This window comes from Podarcis erhardii, assembly GCF_964252035.2.
Source record: "Podarcis erhardii genome assembly, chromosome: 4".
Lineage (NCBI taxonomy): Eukaryota > Metazoa > Chordata > Lepidosauria > Squamata > Lacertidae > Podarcis > Podarcis erhardii.
Genome location: NC_138508.1, coordinates 26029772 through 26047747, shown reverse-complemented (window position 1 = coordinate 26047747; position 17976 = coordinate 26029772). Strand labels below are relative to the sequence as shown.

At 40.1% G+C, this 17976-nt stretch overlaps 1 protein-coding gene across 5 annotated transcripts in view; it reads right to left on the bottom strand.

The window, feature by feature from the left end:
* Positions 1-998: 998 nt before the first annotated feature.
* Positions 999-17976, bottom strand: part of TNFRSF19 (TNF receptor superfamily member 19) — a 54884-nt gene continuing 37906 nt past the window's right edge. For 4 of the 5 annotated variants that reach the window (XM_081860581.1, XM_081860579.1, XM_081860580.1 and 1 more), the window contains 5 exons: positions 7666-7830; positions 6610-6735; positions 5209-5311; positions 3686-4083; positions 999-2763 (listed from right to left, as the gene is read on the bottom strand). In XM_081860581.1, the coding sequence (XP_081716707.1) occupies positions 3693-4083; positions 5209-5311; positions 6610-6735; positions 7666-7830 (785 nt within the window). In that variant the 3' untranslated portion in view covers positions 999-2763; positions 3686-3692. The remainder of the gene's footprint in view (positions 2764-3685; positions 4084-5208; positions 5312-6609; positions 6736-7665; positions 7831-17976) is intronic. The other variant, XM_081860583.1, reaches the window with a different exon arrangement.

Genomic DNA, 17976 nt, shown 5'->3' with positions numbered 1-17976 from the left:
CTGTGTGCATTGATGAATGATATGCAAGCAGATCTGCTGCAATAGTCTTCAAATTATTGGCATCTTACAACCCTACTGTTCTATGATTCTACATGCTACTTTAGGAAGGGTCTTCAGACACTTTGGGGCTCCTATGTAGATCTTCTCACGGGATATACTTGTTTAAATAAAGGCGCCTGGGGCAAGACTTGTGAAGACTGCTGTCACAAGTTCCACAGAGATGGCTGAGTTGGTCACAGTGGGGAGGGAGGAATGGGCCAAGAGTTCAGAACTGGTTCCTAGAAAGGGGCCTAGGAGGCACTGATCTATATGCTAGGGAGCAGGTGGTCAGAGGAGAGGCCCACCTCAGTGACAAGAAATACCCAGGTTCAGTTAGTACTGTATGTTTGGTGGGCATGCTACCACACCCTAAAAGTTGTTAGGTGAGTGCACCTGCTCCCTGGCAGAGCCTTCCATTTAAAGTGATGTAATGTGTGCTCAAGGAGACCAGGCTGTGCATTACACCAGTTCTGTTACTATTTTGTACAAAATTTTCTCATTAACTGCATTGCTTTTGTATGACAATGATTTATGTGCAGACACGGGTCCTCTTCTAAGTTTCTAGTTGAGAAAAGCAGTTGAAGGCCACAAGCTGAAGAAATGGGAACACAGGATTGTTTCAAATGTTCACCCAAAGTGACAACACAGGACACTAAGTGACTTACTTATCCATCGTCACTACCAGTTTGTGGGTGCGCATATGCACAGATAGGTTACTATATTTGAGGGAGAGTGTGCATCTTGACACAAAAGATACAAGCACCTCCCTCTCCCCTCCCTGCTTTGCTCCAAATTTGGAAGCAGCAACAAAGGAAGCATGGATCAGTCTTATAGCCTAAAGAAATAAAAATGGACTAAAAGAAGGCAGAATAATACTGAGATGGTTTGACATGTTTCTAAAATATAACAATTAGTTAGGTGAAGATCTATGTTTGAAACACACATATATACAAATAGTATATTTAAATGACTATTTATTAACAAATAGAAAAATATATAAACATATACACAAAGTTGTAATTTACAGTCTTCGTCCACCCCTTTGAATTCCTGCATGTAAAAGAATATTGGGAAAGCATTTTTGTTTGAAAGCAAATAGTATAAAAAATTCAGTGTATGTTTTCTATTGGCATATACAAAATTGCTTGCCATAGGCAACATAATCAAGACCAATTTGGTTGAATCAAACTTTTTGTAAACTGCATTTACACAATATGCACATTTTAAAATCCTGTTCTTGCTTCAAACTTTTGATCTTCATTACAATGGGGCACATACCACAGGCCTTTTGAAAGCAGTTTTTAGAGGTAAACAGTAGTCTCCACGCATAGTCTTAACCATTTTGCAGAATACTGAAATGCACATTGGATTATTTTATTTACAAAGTTTACACACATATATGGTTCTTCATGCAAAAAGTATATGTATTATTTGCAGGTTTTCACTATCATATAAAAACGTGAATTTTGTAACATTAGTTTTCTAACATAGTATAATTCCATTGGATGTTTGCTTGAAACAACACGTATTTTTTAAGCAGAGGTTGAATGGCCTTCTGTCATGGATGCTTAGTTGGAAGGGGTTGGACTAGATGATCCTCAAGGTCCCTTCCAACTCTGATTCTATGATTCAATGAGGCTTGCTTCCCACATTGGTGTGTATACAGGAATACAGCCTTATTTTTTCAATGATACTAAAGGATTCTCCACTAAATATAACACAAAAGTCTCGGTTCTTTGTTTCAAAGTTTAAAAAATATACAGGATATAGTTTAGCCAAAAGCAAACACTTCAAGTCCTCCTGGTATTATTGTGAGAGTCAGCACTACTCAAAAGCATTCCAAATGAAATCAATAGGACTTAAAAGTATTTAGCTTTCCTGCCAAAGTACCCACAGTTTTAGCACACCATCAGAGAAATGCAAAAAAAATTATGGGAGAAATATCTGGCTGGGAGTTGGAGTTAACATCTTTTGGCAAGCAAAGTTGCTGCCACAGGAGAACTGCACATGTATCTGGGAATATTCATCCCTGTATACAGTGGGACTTAGAATTCTAAGTAAACATGCACAGGACTGCACTGTAAATAGCTGTGAAAAAAGCACTTTAGTATAGTTTTGCAATTTTCACAGCATGTTTTCTCCACACAAGTATTTATGCATTCTATACCGTAACAGGCAGATCCCAAAGTTCCCAAGTTCCTAATGAAGTTTTGTTTTATTATTTTTAGATTCTTTTTACTGTTGTGTATTTGGCCTATTATGTATTGACTCAGTACAGCTTGTTGAAAATCCTGTTAAACGCTTCCTTTTACCAACAGAAAAATGGACAAACACCTGCTATTAGTAGACACACACACACACACACACACACACACACAATTCTATTGCTCTTTATATTTACATAATCTGCTTAGCAGTAAGATCAGTCCACCAAACTTTCCTTGTGTCAATGAGACACAGAAGCTTGCTGTTCAGAAAAGAGACAGAGTAGAATGGATCTGCCTTTGGTCTTTTACCAAGCTGCTCCTTGAAGTTTTCTCATACAGCTGTTGTATTTCAAATGCAACTGCCTGAGAGAGCTTTGAAATGCTGCCAATTTAGTTCAGCTGTTTCTGAAACCTTGTAACATCGAGATCCAGGCCACATTCCATCCACAAGCATTCAAAGAGAAGCACGTTGGGAAGCATTCAGTTTAAAGGCCGCCAAGAAAGGTCCTTTAGATTCCTAAAAGAGAGCAAGATAGCAGGGGTTAGCCATATGCACAGAACCTACAACTGGCCACATTCTAGATGTCACTGTCATAAGAAGATGCCTTTGTCATTTTTATTATTTACAGCTGAACACAAGCTTTTGTATACTAATTATATTCTAATTAATAGGAAAAGTACTTTCTGTCGGTCAATTCCAATCAGAAACATTGGGAAGAAAAATATTTTCAGCCCACAGAGCAAGTCTATACTGCTTCCCCAGCTCCCTCTGGGGAGATTCAAAGTGTCTTCTGACAACCCCATCCCATCTCTGTCTTGCTGTCCCCTGCTGGTGGGATTGTCCAGGAATTAGCCTAATCCCTGCAGCAGCCCTCCTAAGTCCGCCATCTTGTCACTATCTTATTTAAATTCATGTCCTATACATTATAAGCCTGCAAATATATTATACAGTCACATTCTTTTTAAAGTTATAATATAATATTGATATAAAGGGCTTGAGTACTGTTCAAAAATAATACAAGATAACAATTCAAAACAGGGATATGGACTTTAAAACAGCAAGGGAGATCCATATGCAAGTGACATGGAACCAGTGCTCATCCAGATGAGCTGAGTTCAACTTCAGATGCACAGAAATGATCCATGCCCTCCTCGGGAGCTCTTAGTTGTGAACACGTGATTGGAGCTGGGGTCATAGACTTTAATAGGAATGGCTATGCAGATCAGAGTAAGATTTTAAAAGTGTGAGGAATTTGCATAAATCTGCTTTTATAAAGCATGTAAAATATATACAAGAGGAAGCAGAATTATTAGTGAAGGATCTTTGAGACACCAATTCCAACTAGACAATTTACAAACTATCCTAGATAGCATTAGTAAAAGTTTAATTGATACTACATAGTACTTCACCTGGTAGACAACTAATGTTTTGTTCTTACCTGGCCATCAGTTTATAGAATCACTAACTGTTTTGTCAAGCTCTGTTGTTGACAATGGTTCAGCAGTTAAGAACTGGTTTAATGAAGCAGTGATACTGGAAGGACTCTTACTGGAAAGTTCAGTTGATTCTGTCAAGCTTCCAAAATGAGATGTTGTAGACATGAATACCCTTAAATCCTGTTCATTATCTGAATCCACAATGGCTGTTTTTTCAGTCTCTAGGCTGAAAGAATTTTCATCTTCTCCCGTGAGCTCAGGGTATGACTCACAGAAAGAAATACTATCACAGCAAGCTGGATTTTGGATAAGAGGCCAGGCATCTGAAATATCTCCACAGGTTGAATGTGAAAGAGAACCGAGGAATGCTGGAATCATTTCCCCAACAGAATTAGAATTCCTGCAAGAAGTCACAGGAAATAAAGGACGACTTTAATAAGGTTCAAAAAGTAACACTGCAAATCAAGAACTAGTAAGAACTAGTGTTCTTATGTTACTCGTGATTCACAGGTGTCAACTCTATGGGATCTTGATCCCTTCAGCTCCCCCAATTTAGGGTGGGCAGCCCCCTCCAATATTTTATGCAAATTAGCACCTCCCTCTCTCCCTTGGGCAGCCACCAAGTGTCACCCTCTTTCCCCAGCTTTCCTCCTGACTTTTGGCGCCATTTCCAAGTGCGTCTGAACCAGGGCAGCTGAGGAGAGACAGGTAGGCAAGACAGTAAGAGAGGCAAGCCCGGAGGAGAGGCAAGGAGGTGAGTAGAGGTATAGGGCAGGCGAGGCAGGCAGAAATGTATTGTGAACAGGTGGAGGGGAAGGGGAGGCCTGCACCCAGTTGCATGTAATGGAAAAAGGTGTGCCCCACAGAAGTGTGGGTAGGGGGAAGAAGGGCAGGTGGGGCCCAACAATATTTTGCTCAAATATGGCAGAATTTGTGATATGCAACCATGTTTCATGCAGCACTCTCAGCTGCAAATGCCTGCAAACCAAGGTGAGCAAAAGATTTGTATTTTCTCACATGACAAAATCATGTAGCTTTAGTGGTGCAAATATGTAACAGACTTGCAACAGAAGTGCTACATTGAGCTAAGATGTCTGCAACAGAGTCAGCAAGCAATTCTGAAAATTATTGTTTGGAAACACTCTTAGAACTTCAGTTACTGGCAATAACATTTTTTCAAGCAAGGTGCCTGTTAGAATGAGTATGCATAGTACTTTATGGATCAAGTACTAAGAAATCACCTCAGGGTCTTCAAAGGGGTTTATGGATACCCACCCAGAAACAGATAATTAACTTCTTTTAACTTGCTAGCATTCACACCACAGAAAGTGGCCCACAACCAGTTTTTATTTAGTGAGCAAAAGTAATATTGATATTGCCATGAATATGAATTTTCCATGAAGCTGGCAGAAAACATTTGTCAATTCAAAGTTTTTCACTTCACTCTTTTAGTTTGTTTAATATTTATTACAGGATATAAGAACAGAATAGTTAGCAGCGGACACAAAGAAAGGTCCTGAATTACCTTTCATGAAGTGTATTCCGAGAGTGAAAAGGGCAGCTATGGCAGCTGTGTTCCAGGCTACATGTCTCATCACAGCACAGGGATGGAATCAAATGCACTGGTCCTAAAAATAAATAAAACTTTTAACAGATATAAGATCTTTTGGGAACATGTGTTGGAACACAATGTGCAACAATATTTATGTGCACAAGCAAAGCCACTGCTTATAACAACTATACACTTTTTGCGGGTCGGGTGTGTGAGCAGGATACTGTTAGCATGAGTTACATAAAATTGGTCACCTATGACAAGCCAAAGCTCACAACTGCCCCTGACAATGTGTAGGTCTTTGATGCCAGTTACAGCCCTATGTGCTTAAAAGTAGTACCTTAACATTTTAAAATTTCATATTGGATTTTCTGTTTAAATGGTCATTCAGTGTTATTCTGTCTACAACCATGAAGGATGACACCTAGCCATTTCTAGATGAAAGACCACATGAGCCACGTACACAACTATTTAAAGGTTCTCTTTAGCCACACTTAGGGAATATGACTGTAAAGCATAACCATAGCCAAGTCATAGCTAAAGTGGCAGCACTAACCAGATACCCCTGAACAAAATGATGTAATATATCTTATAAGTTTACAGAAGTACAAAAACTCCCTTGCCCCGCAAAGCAATAACAACAGTCCAATGAGGACTAAGCATGTTTGGTGGGCATGGAATGTTGCCTAAATGTTGGTGTAGGAGGACTGAAAATCAGGGAACTGGAGGAAATAATGGAGTAACTGGAAACCTGTGCAGGAGAACCACACACTACAATATTTTGCTGCAGGTTCCACTTGTAGCATATAACGTAACAGCTGTGTCAACATGGCAAACTTTCAGTTTCATTTTAATCAGACACCAGAGACCCAATTTCTTCTTTAATTAAGAGAAGCTGAATTCCAATCCTTAACTGCTAGAAGAAAATCTAATGCACAGTCTCTTAAAGTGCTTGCCAGTAACTTACGTAGTACTATTATATGCTACAATTTTATTATGATTTCTTTGCCAGATCCAGTTTGAAATTACAGCATTCTCCACTACACTCAGAAGAAATGTGTTAATATTTTTCTTTTTTCCATTCCCTATATTCATATGGAATGTAATTGGTAGGAAAGCTTAAGATGTAAGGCAAGTAAAAATATGCTCCTGAGGATCTACACAGTGAACTGTACTCATAAGTATAATGCCAATTGTTTTTGTTATGTTAGAATATTGAGATCCATGTAGCAATGTTTGGTTACAGAGATTCAAACTCCTATGAAGAGTATAATTTCAGAATTTGATCTTTTAACTTTTCTCTTTATCTCTTATGTCCCTGCTGCTTACACTCGTTCTTTCCCCATAAACCTCACCCAAAATGAATGTACTTACGACATATCTGTGATGGGTCCCGTTGACATTGGCAGCATGTTCTATGAGCATACACATTAAGTTGTGGTCTGTCAAAACATGAAAGCTCAGAGCCTTCATAGTGAATATCCTGTGATCGCACAGACCCTTAAGAGTAGAAAAGACATTTGAAATGGTTAAACTATCTTGCTTTTGTTTACAGTTTTTTCTAATCATAACCAGCATAATTTCACATTCATGTACAAAATTTATTCAGCGACGAAGCACTTCATTATGAATCATTTAGATCTCTCTGCTTTTGGGTCCACAGTTAAGATTCTAAAGCATTGTGAAGTAACTATCTAGGTTGAGTATGCACTACACCTTTAAAGCACATTCAAAGCGCATTTTGCTCCTCAAAGAATTCTGGGTATTCGTACATTACCCCTCACAGAGTTACAATTCACAGCAACTCTTAGCAGTCTTAAACCAGAATTCTTTAAATGTGCTTTAAAGGTATAGCGTGTACCCAGCCCTAGTCTGGCAGAAGTGTAATAGAAACCATTTGCAGAGGAAGAAAACTGAAGTTCTTTCCAACCACAAGTACAGGGTAGACCCCAATTCTAGTGTAGAGCTGAAAGCAATCAAAAGTTGCTGAATAAGATGTGTTCTTTGTCTGTTTTTTTCCTTATAAGAAAAATCCAGGCATGGATTACTTTTGGTTGTCTGACAGGAAATTATGGTCCACCTGCTGCTATTTGACATTGCTAATTTAAAGAACATCTTTCACACATGATTTTGGTTTGGGTCATTTTTTGATGCATGTGTAGTCTTGTGAATGGGTTCACCATATGCCAGGCAAGACTAACAAGCATCTAGACATGCGGTGGTTGGGCGTATGTTCATCAGATTCACACAATGACCTTTCAATCAATTATTGTCTATGATGTAATCACTCAAGGTGAAGAAAATGCTTTGGGAATCAGCTCCAAAGTGTAATAAGATGCTCATTATGACAATTCAAGTGAAAAAGTGATTGGTTTTGAAGGCAAAGAAAGCAAAGGCAACATTATTAAACATATAATATGGAAAACTTACAGCTCGGCTTCTTTTCCATGAATTGCCTTTTACAATAGATAACACAAAGGATGAGGAGAGCTAACAGTACAGTTGCCAATGCGCTGCATATCACAGCAGCTAAAGCAGTGTCTCGTGGACTGGAAGCAGTTGATGGGATTTTCACCAGATTCACTTTTGTAGTGCCTAAATAAAGATAAGTACATATACATTTTAGCTATATTAAATCAGATGCAAGGAACATCCAAGAAGCACTAAGTGCTTAGAGGATCAACATCCTCAACAACAAATATAACATGAGCATATTTAATACAGCTTATTCATAAATGTAATGCCAGACATGCCCCTTCATGGATCACTGCCTTGCCGTGGCGAAGGAGCTTGAATTACTCAGAGAAGCTATGAGCTATGCCGTGCAGGGCCACCCAAGATGGACAGGTCATAGTGGAGAGTTTTGACCAAACGTGATCCACCTGGAGCAGGAACCGGCAAGCCACTTCAGTATCCCTGCCAAGAAAACTCCATGGACAAAGACAACAGGCATATAAAAGATATGACGCTGGAAGATGAGCCCCTCAGGTCGGAAGGCGTCCAACATGCTACTGAGGAAGAGTGGAGGACAAGTACAAGTAGATTCAGAGCTAATGAAGCGGCTGGGCCAAAGCTGAAAGGACGCTCAGTTGCGGATATGCCTGGAAGCGAAAGGAAAGTCCAATGCTGTAAAGAAAAATATTGCATAGGAACCTGGAATGTAAGAACCATGAACCTTGGTAAGTTGGATGTGGTCAAAAATGAGATGGCAAGAATAAATATTGACATCCTGGGCATCAGTGAACTAAAATGGACGGGAATGGGTGAATTCAGTTCGGATGACCATCATATCTACTACTGTGGGCAAGAATCCCGTATAAGAAATGGAGTGGCCCTCATAGTCAACAAAAGAGTGGCAAAAGCTGTACTGGGATGCAATCTCAAAAATGATAGAATGATCTCGATACGAATCCAAGGCAGACCTTTTAACATCACAGTAATCCAAGTTTATGCACCAACCACTGGTGCTGAAGAAACTGAAATTGACCAATTCTATGAAGACTTACAACACCTTATAGAAATGACACCAAAGAAGGATGTTCTTCTCATTATAGGGGATTGGAATGCTAAAGTAGGGAGTCAAGAGATAAAAGGAACAACTGGCAAGTTTGGCCTTGGAGTTCAGAACGAAGCAGGGCAAAGGCTAATAGAGTTCTGCCAAGAGAACAAGCTGGTCATCACAAACACTCTTTTCCAACAACACAAGAGACGACTCTACACATGGACATCACCAGATGGGCAGCATCGAAATCAGATTGACTATATTCTCTGCAGCCAAAGATGGAGAAGCTCTATACAGTCAGCAAAAACAAGACCTGGAGCTGACTGTGGCTCAGATCATCAGCTTCTTATAGCAAAATTCAAGTTTAAACTGAAGAAAGTAGGAAAAACCACTGGGCCGGTAAGATACAATCTAAGTCAAATCCCTTATGAATACGCAGTGGAAGTGAGGAACAGGTTTAAGGATTTAGATTTGGTGGACAGAGTGCCTGAAGAACTATGGATGGAGGCTCGTAACATTATACAGGAGGCAGCAACTAAAACCATCCCAATTAAAAGGAAATGCAAGAAAGCAAAGTGGCTGTCCAACGAGGCCTTACAAATAGCGGGGGAGAGAAGGCAAGCAAAATGCGAGGGAGATAGTGAAAGATACAGGAAATTGAATGCAGATTTCCAAAAAATAGCAAGGAGAGACAAGAAGGCCTTCTTAAACGAGCAATGCAAAGAAATAGAGGAAAACAATAAAATCGGAAAAACCAGAGATCTGTTCAAGAAAATTGGAGATATGAAAGGAACATTTTGTACAAAGATTGCCATAATAAAAGACAAAAGTGGAAAGGATCTAACAGAAGCAGAAGACATCAAGAAGAGGTGGCAAGAATACACAGAGGAACTATACCAGAAAGAAATGGATGTCTCGTATACCCCAGGTAGTGTGGTTGCTGACCTTGAGCCAGACATCCTGGAGAGTGAAGTCAAATGGGCCTTAGAAAGCACTGCTAATAACAAGGCCAGTGGAAGTGATGATATTCCAACTGAACTATTTAAAATTTTGAAAGATGATGCTGTTAAGGTGCTACACTCAATATGCCAGCAAATTTGGAAAACTCAGCAGTGGCCAGAGGATTGGAGAAGACCAGTCTACATCCCAATCCCAAAGAAGGGCAGTGCCAAAGAATGCTCAAACTACCGCACAATTGCACTCATTTCACACGCTAGCAAGGTTATGCTTAAAATTCTACAAGGCAGGCTTAAGCAGTATGTGGACCGAGAACTCCCAGAAGTGCAAGCTGGATTTCGAAGGGGCAGAGGAACCAGAGACCAAATTGCAAACATGCGCTGGATTATGGAGAAAGCTAGAGAGTTCCAGAAAGACATCTACTTCTGCTTCATTGACTATGCAAAAGCCTTTGACTGTGTCGACCATAGCAAACTATGGCAAGTTCTTAAAGAAATGGGAGTGCCTGATCACCTCATCTGTCTCCTGAGAAATCTTTATGTGGGACAAGAAGCTACAGTTAGAACTGGATATGGAACAACTGATTGGTTCAAAATTGGGAAAGGAGTACGGCAAGGCTGTATATTGTCTCCCTGCTTATTTAACTTATATGCAGAATTCATCATGCGAAAGGCTGGGCTGGATGAATCCCAAGCCGGAATTAAGATCACCAGAAGAAATATCAACAACCTCAGATATGCAGATGACACAACCTTGATGGCAGAAAGTGAGGAGGAATTAAAGAACCTTTTAATGAGGGTGAAAGAGGAGAGCGCAAAATATGGTCTGAAGCTCAACATCAAAAAAACGAAGATCATGCCACTGGGCCCATCACCTCCTGGCAAATAGAAGGGGAAGAAATGGAGGCAGTGAGAGATTTTACTTTCTTGGGCTCCATGATCACTGCAGATGGTGACAGCAGTCACAAAATTAAAAGACGCCTGCTCCTTGGGAGAAAGGCGATGGCAAACCTAGACAACATCTTAAAAAGCAGAGACATCACCTTGCCAACAAAGGTCCGTATAGTAAAAGCCATGGTTTTCCCAGTAGTAATGTATGGAAGTGAGAACTGGAAGAAGGCTGATATAAAGAAGAATACATAAAGAAGGCTGATCGCTGAAGAATTGATGCTTTTGAATTATGGTGCTTTTGAATTATGGTGAATTATGGTCCCATGGACTGCAAGAAGATCAAACGTATCCATTCTTAAGGAAATCAGCCCTGAGTGCTCACTGGAAGGACAGATCGTGAAGCTGAGGCTCCAATACTTTGGCCACCTCATGAGAAGTGAAGACTCCCTGGAAAAGACCCTAATGTTGGGAAAGATGGTGGGCACAAGGAGAAGGGGATGATAGAGGACGAGATGGTTGGACACTGTTCTCGAAGCTACAAACATGAGTCTGACCAAACTGCGGGAGGCAGTGGAAGACAGGAGTGCCTGGCGTGCTCTGGTCCATGGGGTCACGAAGAGTCGGACACGACTAAACGACTAAACAAAACAATGCCAGACATAAGTTGTTTTGACATAACTGTTTTCCAAACAGCTTGGGGGTGCTCCTGGATTTAACCTTGTTACTTCAGAAATTCAAGTGGTCCAAAATATAGTGGTCCAATTACTGATTTGAGTTGTATTTAGAACTCATATGACCCCTGTTTTATAACAGTTGCACTGGCTGCCAGTTCAAAGCCCTAAATTGCTTAGGTCCCCAAATACCTGAAAGCCTACCTCTTTCCCTAAAGACCCTCTTAAGATTCACCAGAGTAGGACCTTCTTGGTAGTTCCACTGTTCTCAGAGGTCTGGGGTGTGGGGACCCAGGGGAAGGGATTTTTCTGGCAGATCCTAAGTTGTGGAATTCCCTTCTCAAAGAGGTGTACTTTCATTGTAGTTTTTTGTCACATGCTTTCGACACACCTCTTTACTCTGGCCTTTGATACTTATTAGGACTCAAACTAGTTGTGACTGTAATTTATTTTAAACTGTTTTTAATGCTGTATTTTATATATTGCTGTAACTCTTCCCTGGGACTTTCTGGTGAAGGAAGGGTAATAATAATAATAGACGGGTAATAACAACAATGTTATGAGAAATACAGTTCTATAGTGGTATAAGAATTGCATGTTCTATTGTGGAATCAACTTATATGAAAATTCATGCCATAGAATCTATCTACTGATTAAGCAATATAAATGAAGAATCAGCCAAGCCACAAAGCAACTACTTAAATATCAAATACAATGGAAACAAACCTTTGAGCACAAATTCTATTGAGTGAGCAGAACTGAAAATATATATTTGCTTTCTTCTCTACTTTTCTGATGTAATAAGAATTTTTAAACATGTTTTCACAGCAACACTGTAGCAGACAAAGCCTCCTTGCAGCTTTGCCCAATTTACACCATCATAGAACTAAAAAGTATTCAGTGATGGTTCAAATGTATCAAGTATAAAGCCTGCTCTCCTTCCTCTCATGTGCTTAGCTTAAAAAAAGGTAACTTCTTGGTTTGATCAAACCATAGCCTGCTGCTACATCCAAGACAACAAGCCTTATTGTTTGCACAGATTTTCCAGGATCAGGTTACTGATTGCATCACTGGTTTGGATTAAGTAATTAATGGTTATAAATGAAAAATAAAATATTTCAGCAATTAGAACAGTATATCTGCTAAAGGTTTTCTACATCTAGCATATTAAGTAGAGTCCACCACAGTATGTTTCCCACAGGTTTTCTTTATCACAAATCACCATTTATTAAAACTTAAATTAAAAGTTTCATTTTTAAAATGTTCAGATATTTTGCCACAAAGTTAACCCTGAAGAAGAAACAGCATAGAAAAGTTCAGAAAAAGAATCCAAGACAGAAAATGCATTTGCTTTGAAAGCCTGTATGCACAGATACTTAACAACTAGAAGGATTCATAAGCCACACAGCTGATGAGTGTAACATACATATTTTCCATGCTAAGGAAACTTATTAAAATACTTGGGATGTTCCAAGAGTCATTTTGTCTTAAGCTGCAAATGGAGATCAATGTCCTCAGAAGGAATTCATCCAAGGACCTTTTGCCAACTTTGAATACTAATGATCTGGGCCATTCAGGGAGTGGCCAGAAATAAAGGGGGTTATTATTTTCAGCATGCCACAAACAACAGGGGCTGAAAATGTTTAAAGCTGGGAACAAAGCTTGGATCTGAAGTTGTTCCTCAATTCATATAAGGGAGGGGCAATAATCTGCCTGCATCCCATACCATTCCCAAGGACCTTTCAAGCCCCAGCATCAGATTTTCAGGGCATGCAAGGGGCTGCAAAGGGAAGGAGCTGGAAAGCTCCATTCTGCAAACGTGAACTCTTCTTGTTGTTAATTAAAATGTTACAGTATTAAAACACAAAATAGTGTTTTTAAGAGATCAGTGAAACTAGTTTGAAAAGCACTCTCTCTCATAATAGATAAACTAGTATACTGGAGAGCTGCAGGCAATGAATCAGACTGAAAGATGGCTTGAATATAAATAGCAAAGGACTTGCTGCAAAGATGACTGAATGTGTGCTAGAGCACACGCACACACACACGCGCGCACACACACACACAATCATTGCATGCTACTGCAGACTGAAAAGGTCTACTTTTCAGCTTCCTTTGCATTGTTAAGTAGTCCAACAGAGCTTTTCCAGGTGTAAAGCAATGGACATTGATTTGGTACGTGAGGCTTTACAGCCCTCAGAGGCATGAGTGACAAATCTGCAGAGGCACTTTCAAAGGCAAAATTGTTTGTCTCTGTAATGACTTCAGTGCCACAGTTGTGACAGGCCATTGAGAGGTGTCCAATGCACCATTTGCTCAGACACTGTAGAATTTTTTTCATTGATTAAGGCTGTGGATAAGGTGCTTGTATCTATTCAGCCAACTTGCTGTCTTGATCCTTCATTGCTTATTTGTACTTGCTGGGGGGCGGGGTATTATCCAGGTGGGTCCAGGGGGTTATGAATGTGTCATTTAATAAGGAATCAGCCATCTTGAAAAGGTGGTGCAATGATGGCTGCTTAAAAACTCCAACTCTGGACCACTTGTGAGAGTGGTGTCAGCTCAGCTCCAGGCACAGGCTTAGGCCTGCTTTTGGGACTGAACTGGCCTTGGTCACTTAGATGAGCTTTACCAGGAGAGGGACAGAGGGAGTTCAGCCCTGTAAACTCTTGCTGGCTCTCTCATCAGCTTTTGATATCATTGACCAAGGTATACTCCCTGACTGGTTGTGTGAGATGGGAGTTGGGCACACTTTGTTGCAGAGGTTTGACTCTTATCCACTGTACTGGTATCAAAGAACATTAAGTGACTGTACCTCAATACCCTGCCACTTGTATTATAGGGTGCCACACTTGTATTATACTGTCCCCAATGCTACTTAATGTTTATATGAAGTTGCTGGTAATGATCCCTGTGGAAATTTGGAGCATAGTGTCAGCATTATGCTGATGATACCCAGCTTTATTTGTCTGTGAGGGTCAATAAGTTGAAAATGAATCCTGGCTAGACTGAGTTCCTGTGGGAGGGTGGTTTCCAGGTCTGGGGGTTGGGTAATGTGCATGTTTTAGATTACACAGGTACACAGCTTGAGAGTTTTCAGTTCTTATTTGTTCCTGGAAGCCAAAGTGGCTCAGGTGCTGGTATACCAACTATGTGAAGGAGCGTCTCCACCCCTAACGTTCCGCCAGGACACTGAGGTCCAGCGCTGAGGGACTCCTGGCGGTTCCCTCACTGCAGGAAGCCAAGTTACAGGGAACCAGGCAGAGGGCCTTCTCGGTAGTGGCACCAGCCCTGTGGAACGCCCTCCCACCAGATGTCAAAGAGAAAAACAACTACCAGACTTTTAGAAGGCATCTGAAGGCAGCCCTGTTTAGGAAAGCTTTTAGTGTTTGACGCACTATTGTATTTTAATATTTTGTTGGAAGCCGCCCAGAGTGGCTGGGGAAACCCAGCCAGATGGGCGGGGTATAAATTTATTATTATTATTATTATTTATTATTATCATTCTTTAATAATCTTTAATAATCTAGTCATTGTGTCTGATGCATTGGTAATCTCTAGAAAGGGCTACCTTAAAGTGCTAGGGGCTTCCTCAGAGCTGGGTCCATAAACTGAAGTTGGTGCAAAATGCTGTAGCAAGGTTACTTGGAGGTGTTCTATCAAACACATACGGAAATGCACCTAAAGGACCTGTACTGGTTGTCAATAAGTTACCAGATCAAGTTCACATTTTGGTTTAAACCTATAAAGTCTTGAACAACTTGGAACCAAATGGCCGGGGAAACCAAGCCAGATGGGTGGGATATAAATAATAAATAATAATAATAATAATAATAATAATAATAATAATAATAATTACAGTGGTACCTCGGGTTAAGAACTTAATTCGTTCCAGAGGTCCATTTTTAACCTGAAACTGTTCTTAACCTGAAGCACCACTTTAGCTAATGGGGTCTCCCGCTGCCGGAGCACAATTTCTGTTCTCATTGTGATGCAAAGTTCTTAACCCGAGGTACTATTTCTGGGTTAGCGGAGTCTGTAACCTGAAGCATATGTAACCCGAGGTACCACTATATTATTATTATTATTAATAACCAAGATGCCTGCAGGAGTGCCTTGCTTCCTACTGTCCTGTCAGAGCATTGTGTTTTGCTGTAGAGACCCTCTTACTGGGCTAATCTTGATTGGCAGCAATTGGGGTGGGGGCCTTCTCTGTGGTGGCCTGCTTTCTACTGAATCACTTGACTTTGGAGTTATGACATGTGCAAGGGAGGCTATTTTGGCACTTGTTAAAAATGTACTTCTGAACTCAAGCCTTTCTGGCATTTCATGTCAATAATTAATTAAGCCCTTGGCTTAGGGCTGTATTTTTTATTATTGGGATATTAATGTATTGTTCATTTTCTGTTCATTTATGCATTCATTGTTATTTGTACAGTGTCTTGCTGGTATAAGGTGGTATATAAATACTTTGAGTAGATGTAGATCCACTGAAATTAACGAATGTGACTAGGTTAGGTCCATTAACTTCAGTTGTGTCTCCTCTGAGAACTTAGTTGGAGACAACATTTTTGCGAATAGATAAAAAACATTTTTCTTTTGTTCATTAGCCTTCATCAGACATTTAACAGAGTCTATAATGTGTGTAGAGGTGCAGTGTCATGCCCAACCTACACATTTTTATATTTAGTTGTACAGTTGGTCTCTATACATGTTATAATGAACATTGGTCAAGGGCAGATCCTGTTGCCATAATGCCACCCTGTGAATGATGGATGATTGAAGTAGGCTAGCTATTATTACCGCTGTTCGCAGAGGTTTCTATAAAAATATGCAAAACCTGTTCACCAGTGGCAAACTAGGATGACTGTGCACACAACCACCATTGGTTCCTCTTTCAGACTGCCTTCAGTTCTCTGGAAGCAAGCTATAATCTGTCTCCAGCCCAAATAGGTTCACTCATTGCAGTAAAAGACACGAGGAGGCTTATTTCTTGCAACTGACATGAATTGCAGTGCTTACAGAAGCCCACATCAGTACAGCAACTTCACAGGCAAAAAACAACAAAGATTTCATGAGACAAAAGATCAGAAGAAAGCAACCCAAACGTATTAGCTTCTGAAAACATGTAAAATCTGCCTGTTCCCACAAGCATGCCTGGACAAGACTGAAAGTCTATAATTTCCTGAAAAATGATCTTTGTAGTCATAATGGCTAGTTAGGAGACCAAGCACTGCCAAAATATGGTCAAATAACTATAAAACTCTTACATGTAAAAAAACAAGCTGCTATGCCAAGCCTACAAAATGTACTGAATTGAAGTGAGGAGTCATTTTCATGCAATGGCCTCTATTATGAGCTCCTACATTCCCTGTGCAACCTGGCAGTGAGAGAAGAATAAAAATATATGTTTGGGGAAAATAAGGGTGAAGGAATGACCGGGGTACATGGAAAGGGCAGGAAAGAAAAGGAAATAACCAGACAACTGCAGAATGGGAAAGGCGGCTCAGGTTAATAACAGAGCATGCCTGGATCAAAAGCTCCATCCACACTTATATTGTCCGGATATGTTAAAAGGGATGATTCATGAGTCCTCAGTACATAATTCATCTTGCTCTGTTCATACTTTTATAATGTTTTTAACACATATACTTCCCAATTCCTTCTTTCTTCATAAACTTCTAGCTGTAACTACAAAATTTACAGCCTCCACAAACCAGTGTACCAGAACTCAAGACAATTTAGTTGCACTGAAACTAATGGAATGATTTCATTAGTGTCAGTAGACTGGGGTGAGCTTTATCAATGCAAACAAATAAAAACAAAAAAGTGCTGGACTGGATCGAACAGACAGCTGGATCAAATAGGTGCTCCTTCCACTCAGGGAAAGAAATATTCAATGAGTGGAAGTGCAACTGTGGATCCAAGCCAATGCTACTCCAACACGAAAGGGATGATAAAATACACTGACAGGGACAAGTAGTTCAGATTGGGGTAGAACTGGGAAGACAGTTATGATTATTTTAGTTTATTACAAATGCATGTTTAGTAAATGTATCATTAAAAAAAGGAAAGAAAGCACAGTTTTAGTGAAGGGGACTCATGGAGGAGCCTTTAGAGCATGGTATTCCCATAGCCTGAGTACATAGCATACTTTTCTGTGTATAAGACTATGTTATTTTCCTTAAAAATCAAGCTAAAAAATTGGGGTCATCTTATACATGGGTAGTGAATAGGGTGGACATTTGATTGGTTGCCGCTGCGGCTGTTAGCGGCTATTGTGCATGTTATTGGTTGCTGTGTCAATGGGTGGTGTTGATTGGCTGACGCTGCGGCAACTGGTTGTGCGATTGGCAGCTTTTGCCAGCAAGGGGACAGATGTGAGGCGGATTTTGTGACGTGTGCAGGTGAGCGATTTTCGGCAATCCCCCCCAAGAAAAGCTCTACAACACTGGGTAATCATCTCAACAACTCTGTGCCATCTCCACATTTTCTGAAATTTGAGTCCCCCAAAATAGGGGGCATCTTATACATTGAAAAGTACGGTATGTTCATGCAAGATGTATACTCTTCTTTGCCCTTTTATTCCCAATGATGATAACTTTGCAGATTATCTCTTTTGTATTGTGGTCCATGCCCGATTCTGGAACTTTAAGATATAATTTGTTATGAATAGTTTATCAATTTGAGTCAATAATAAAAGTGGTATGATTCAATATTA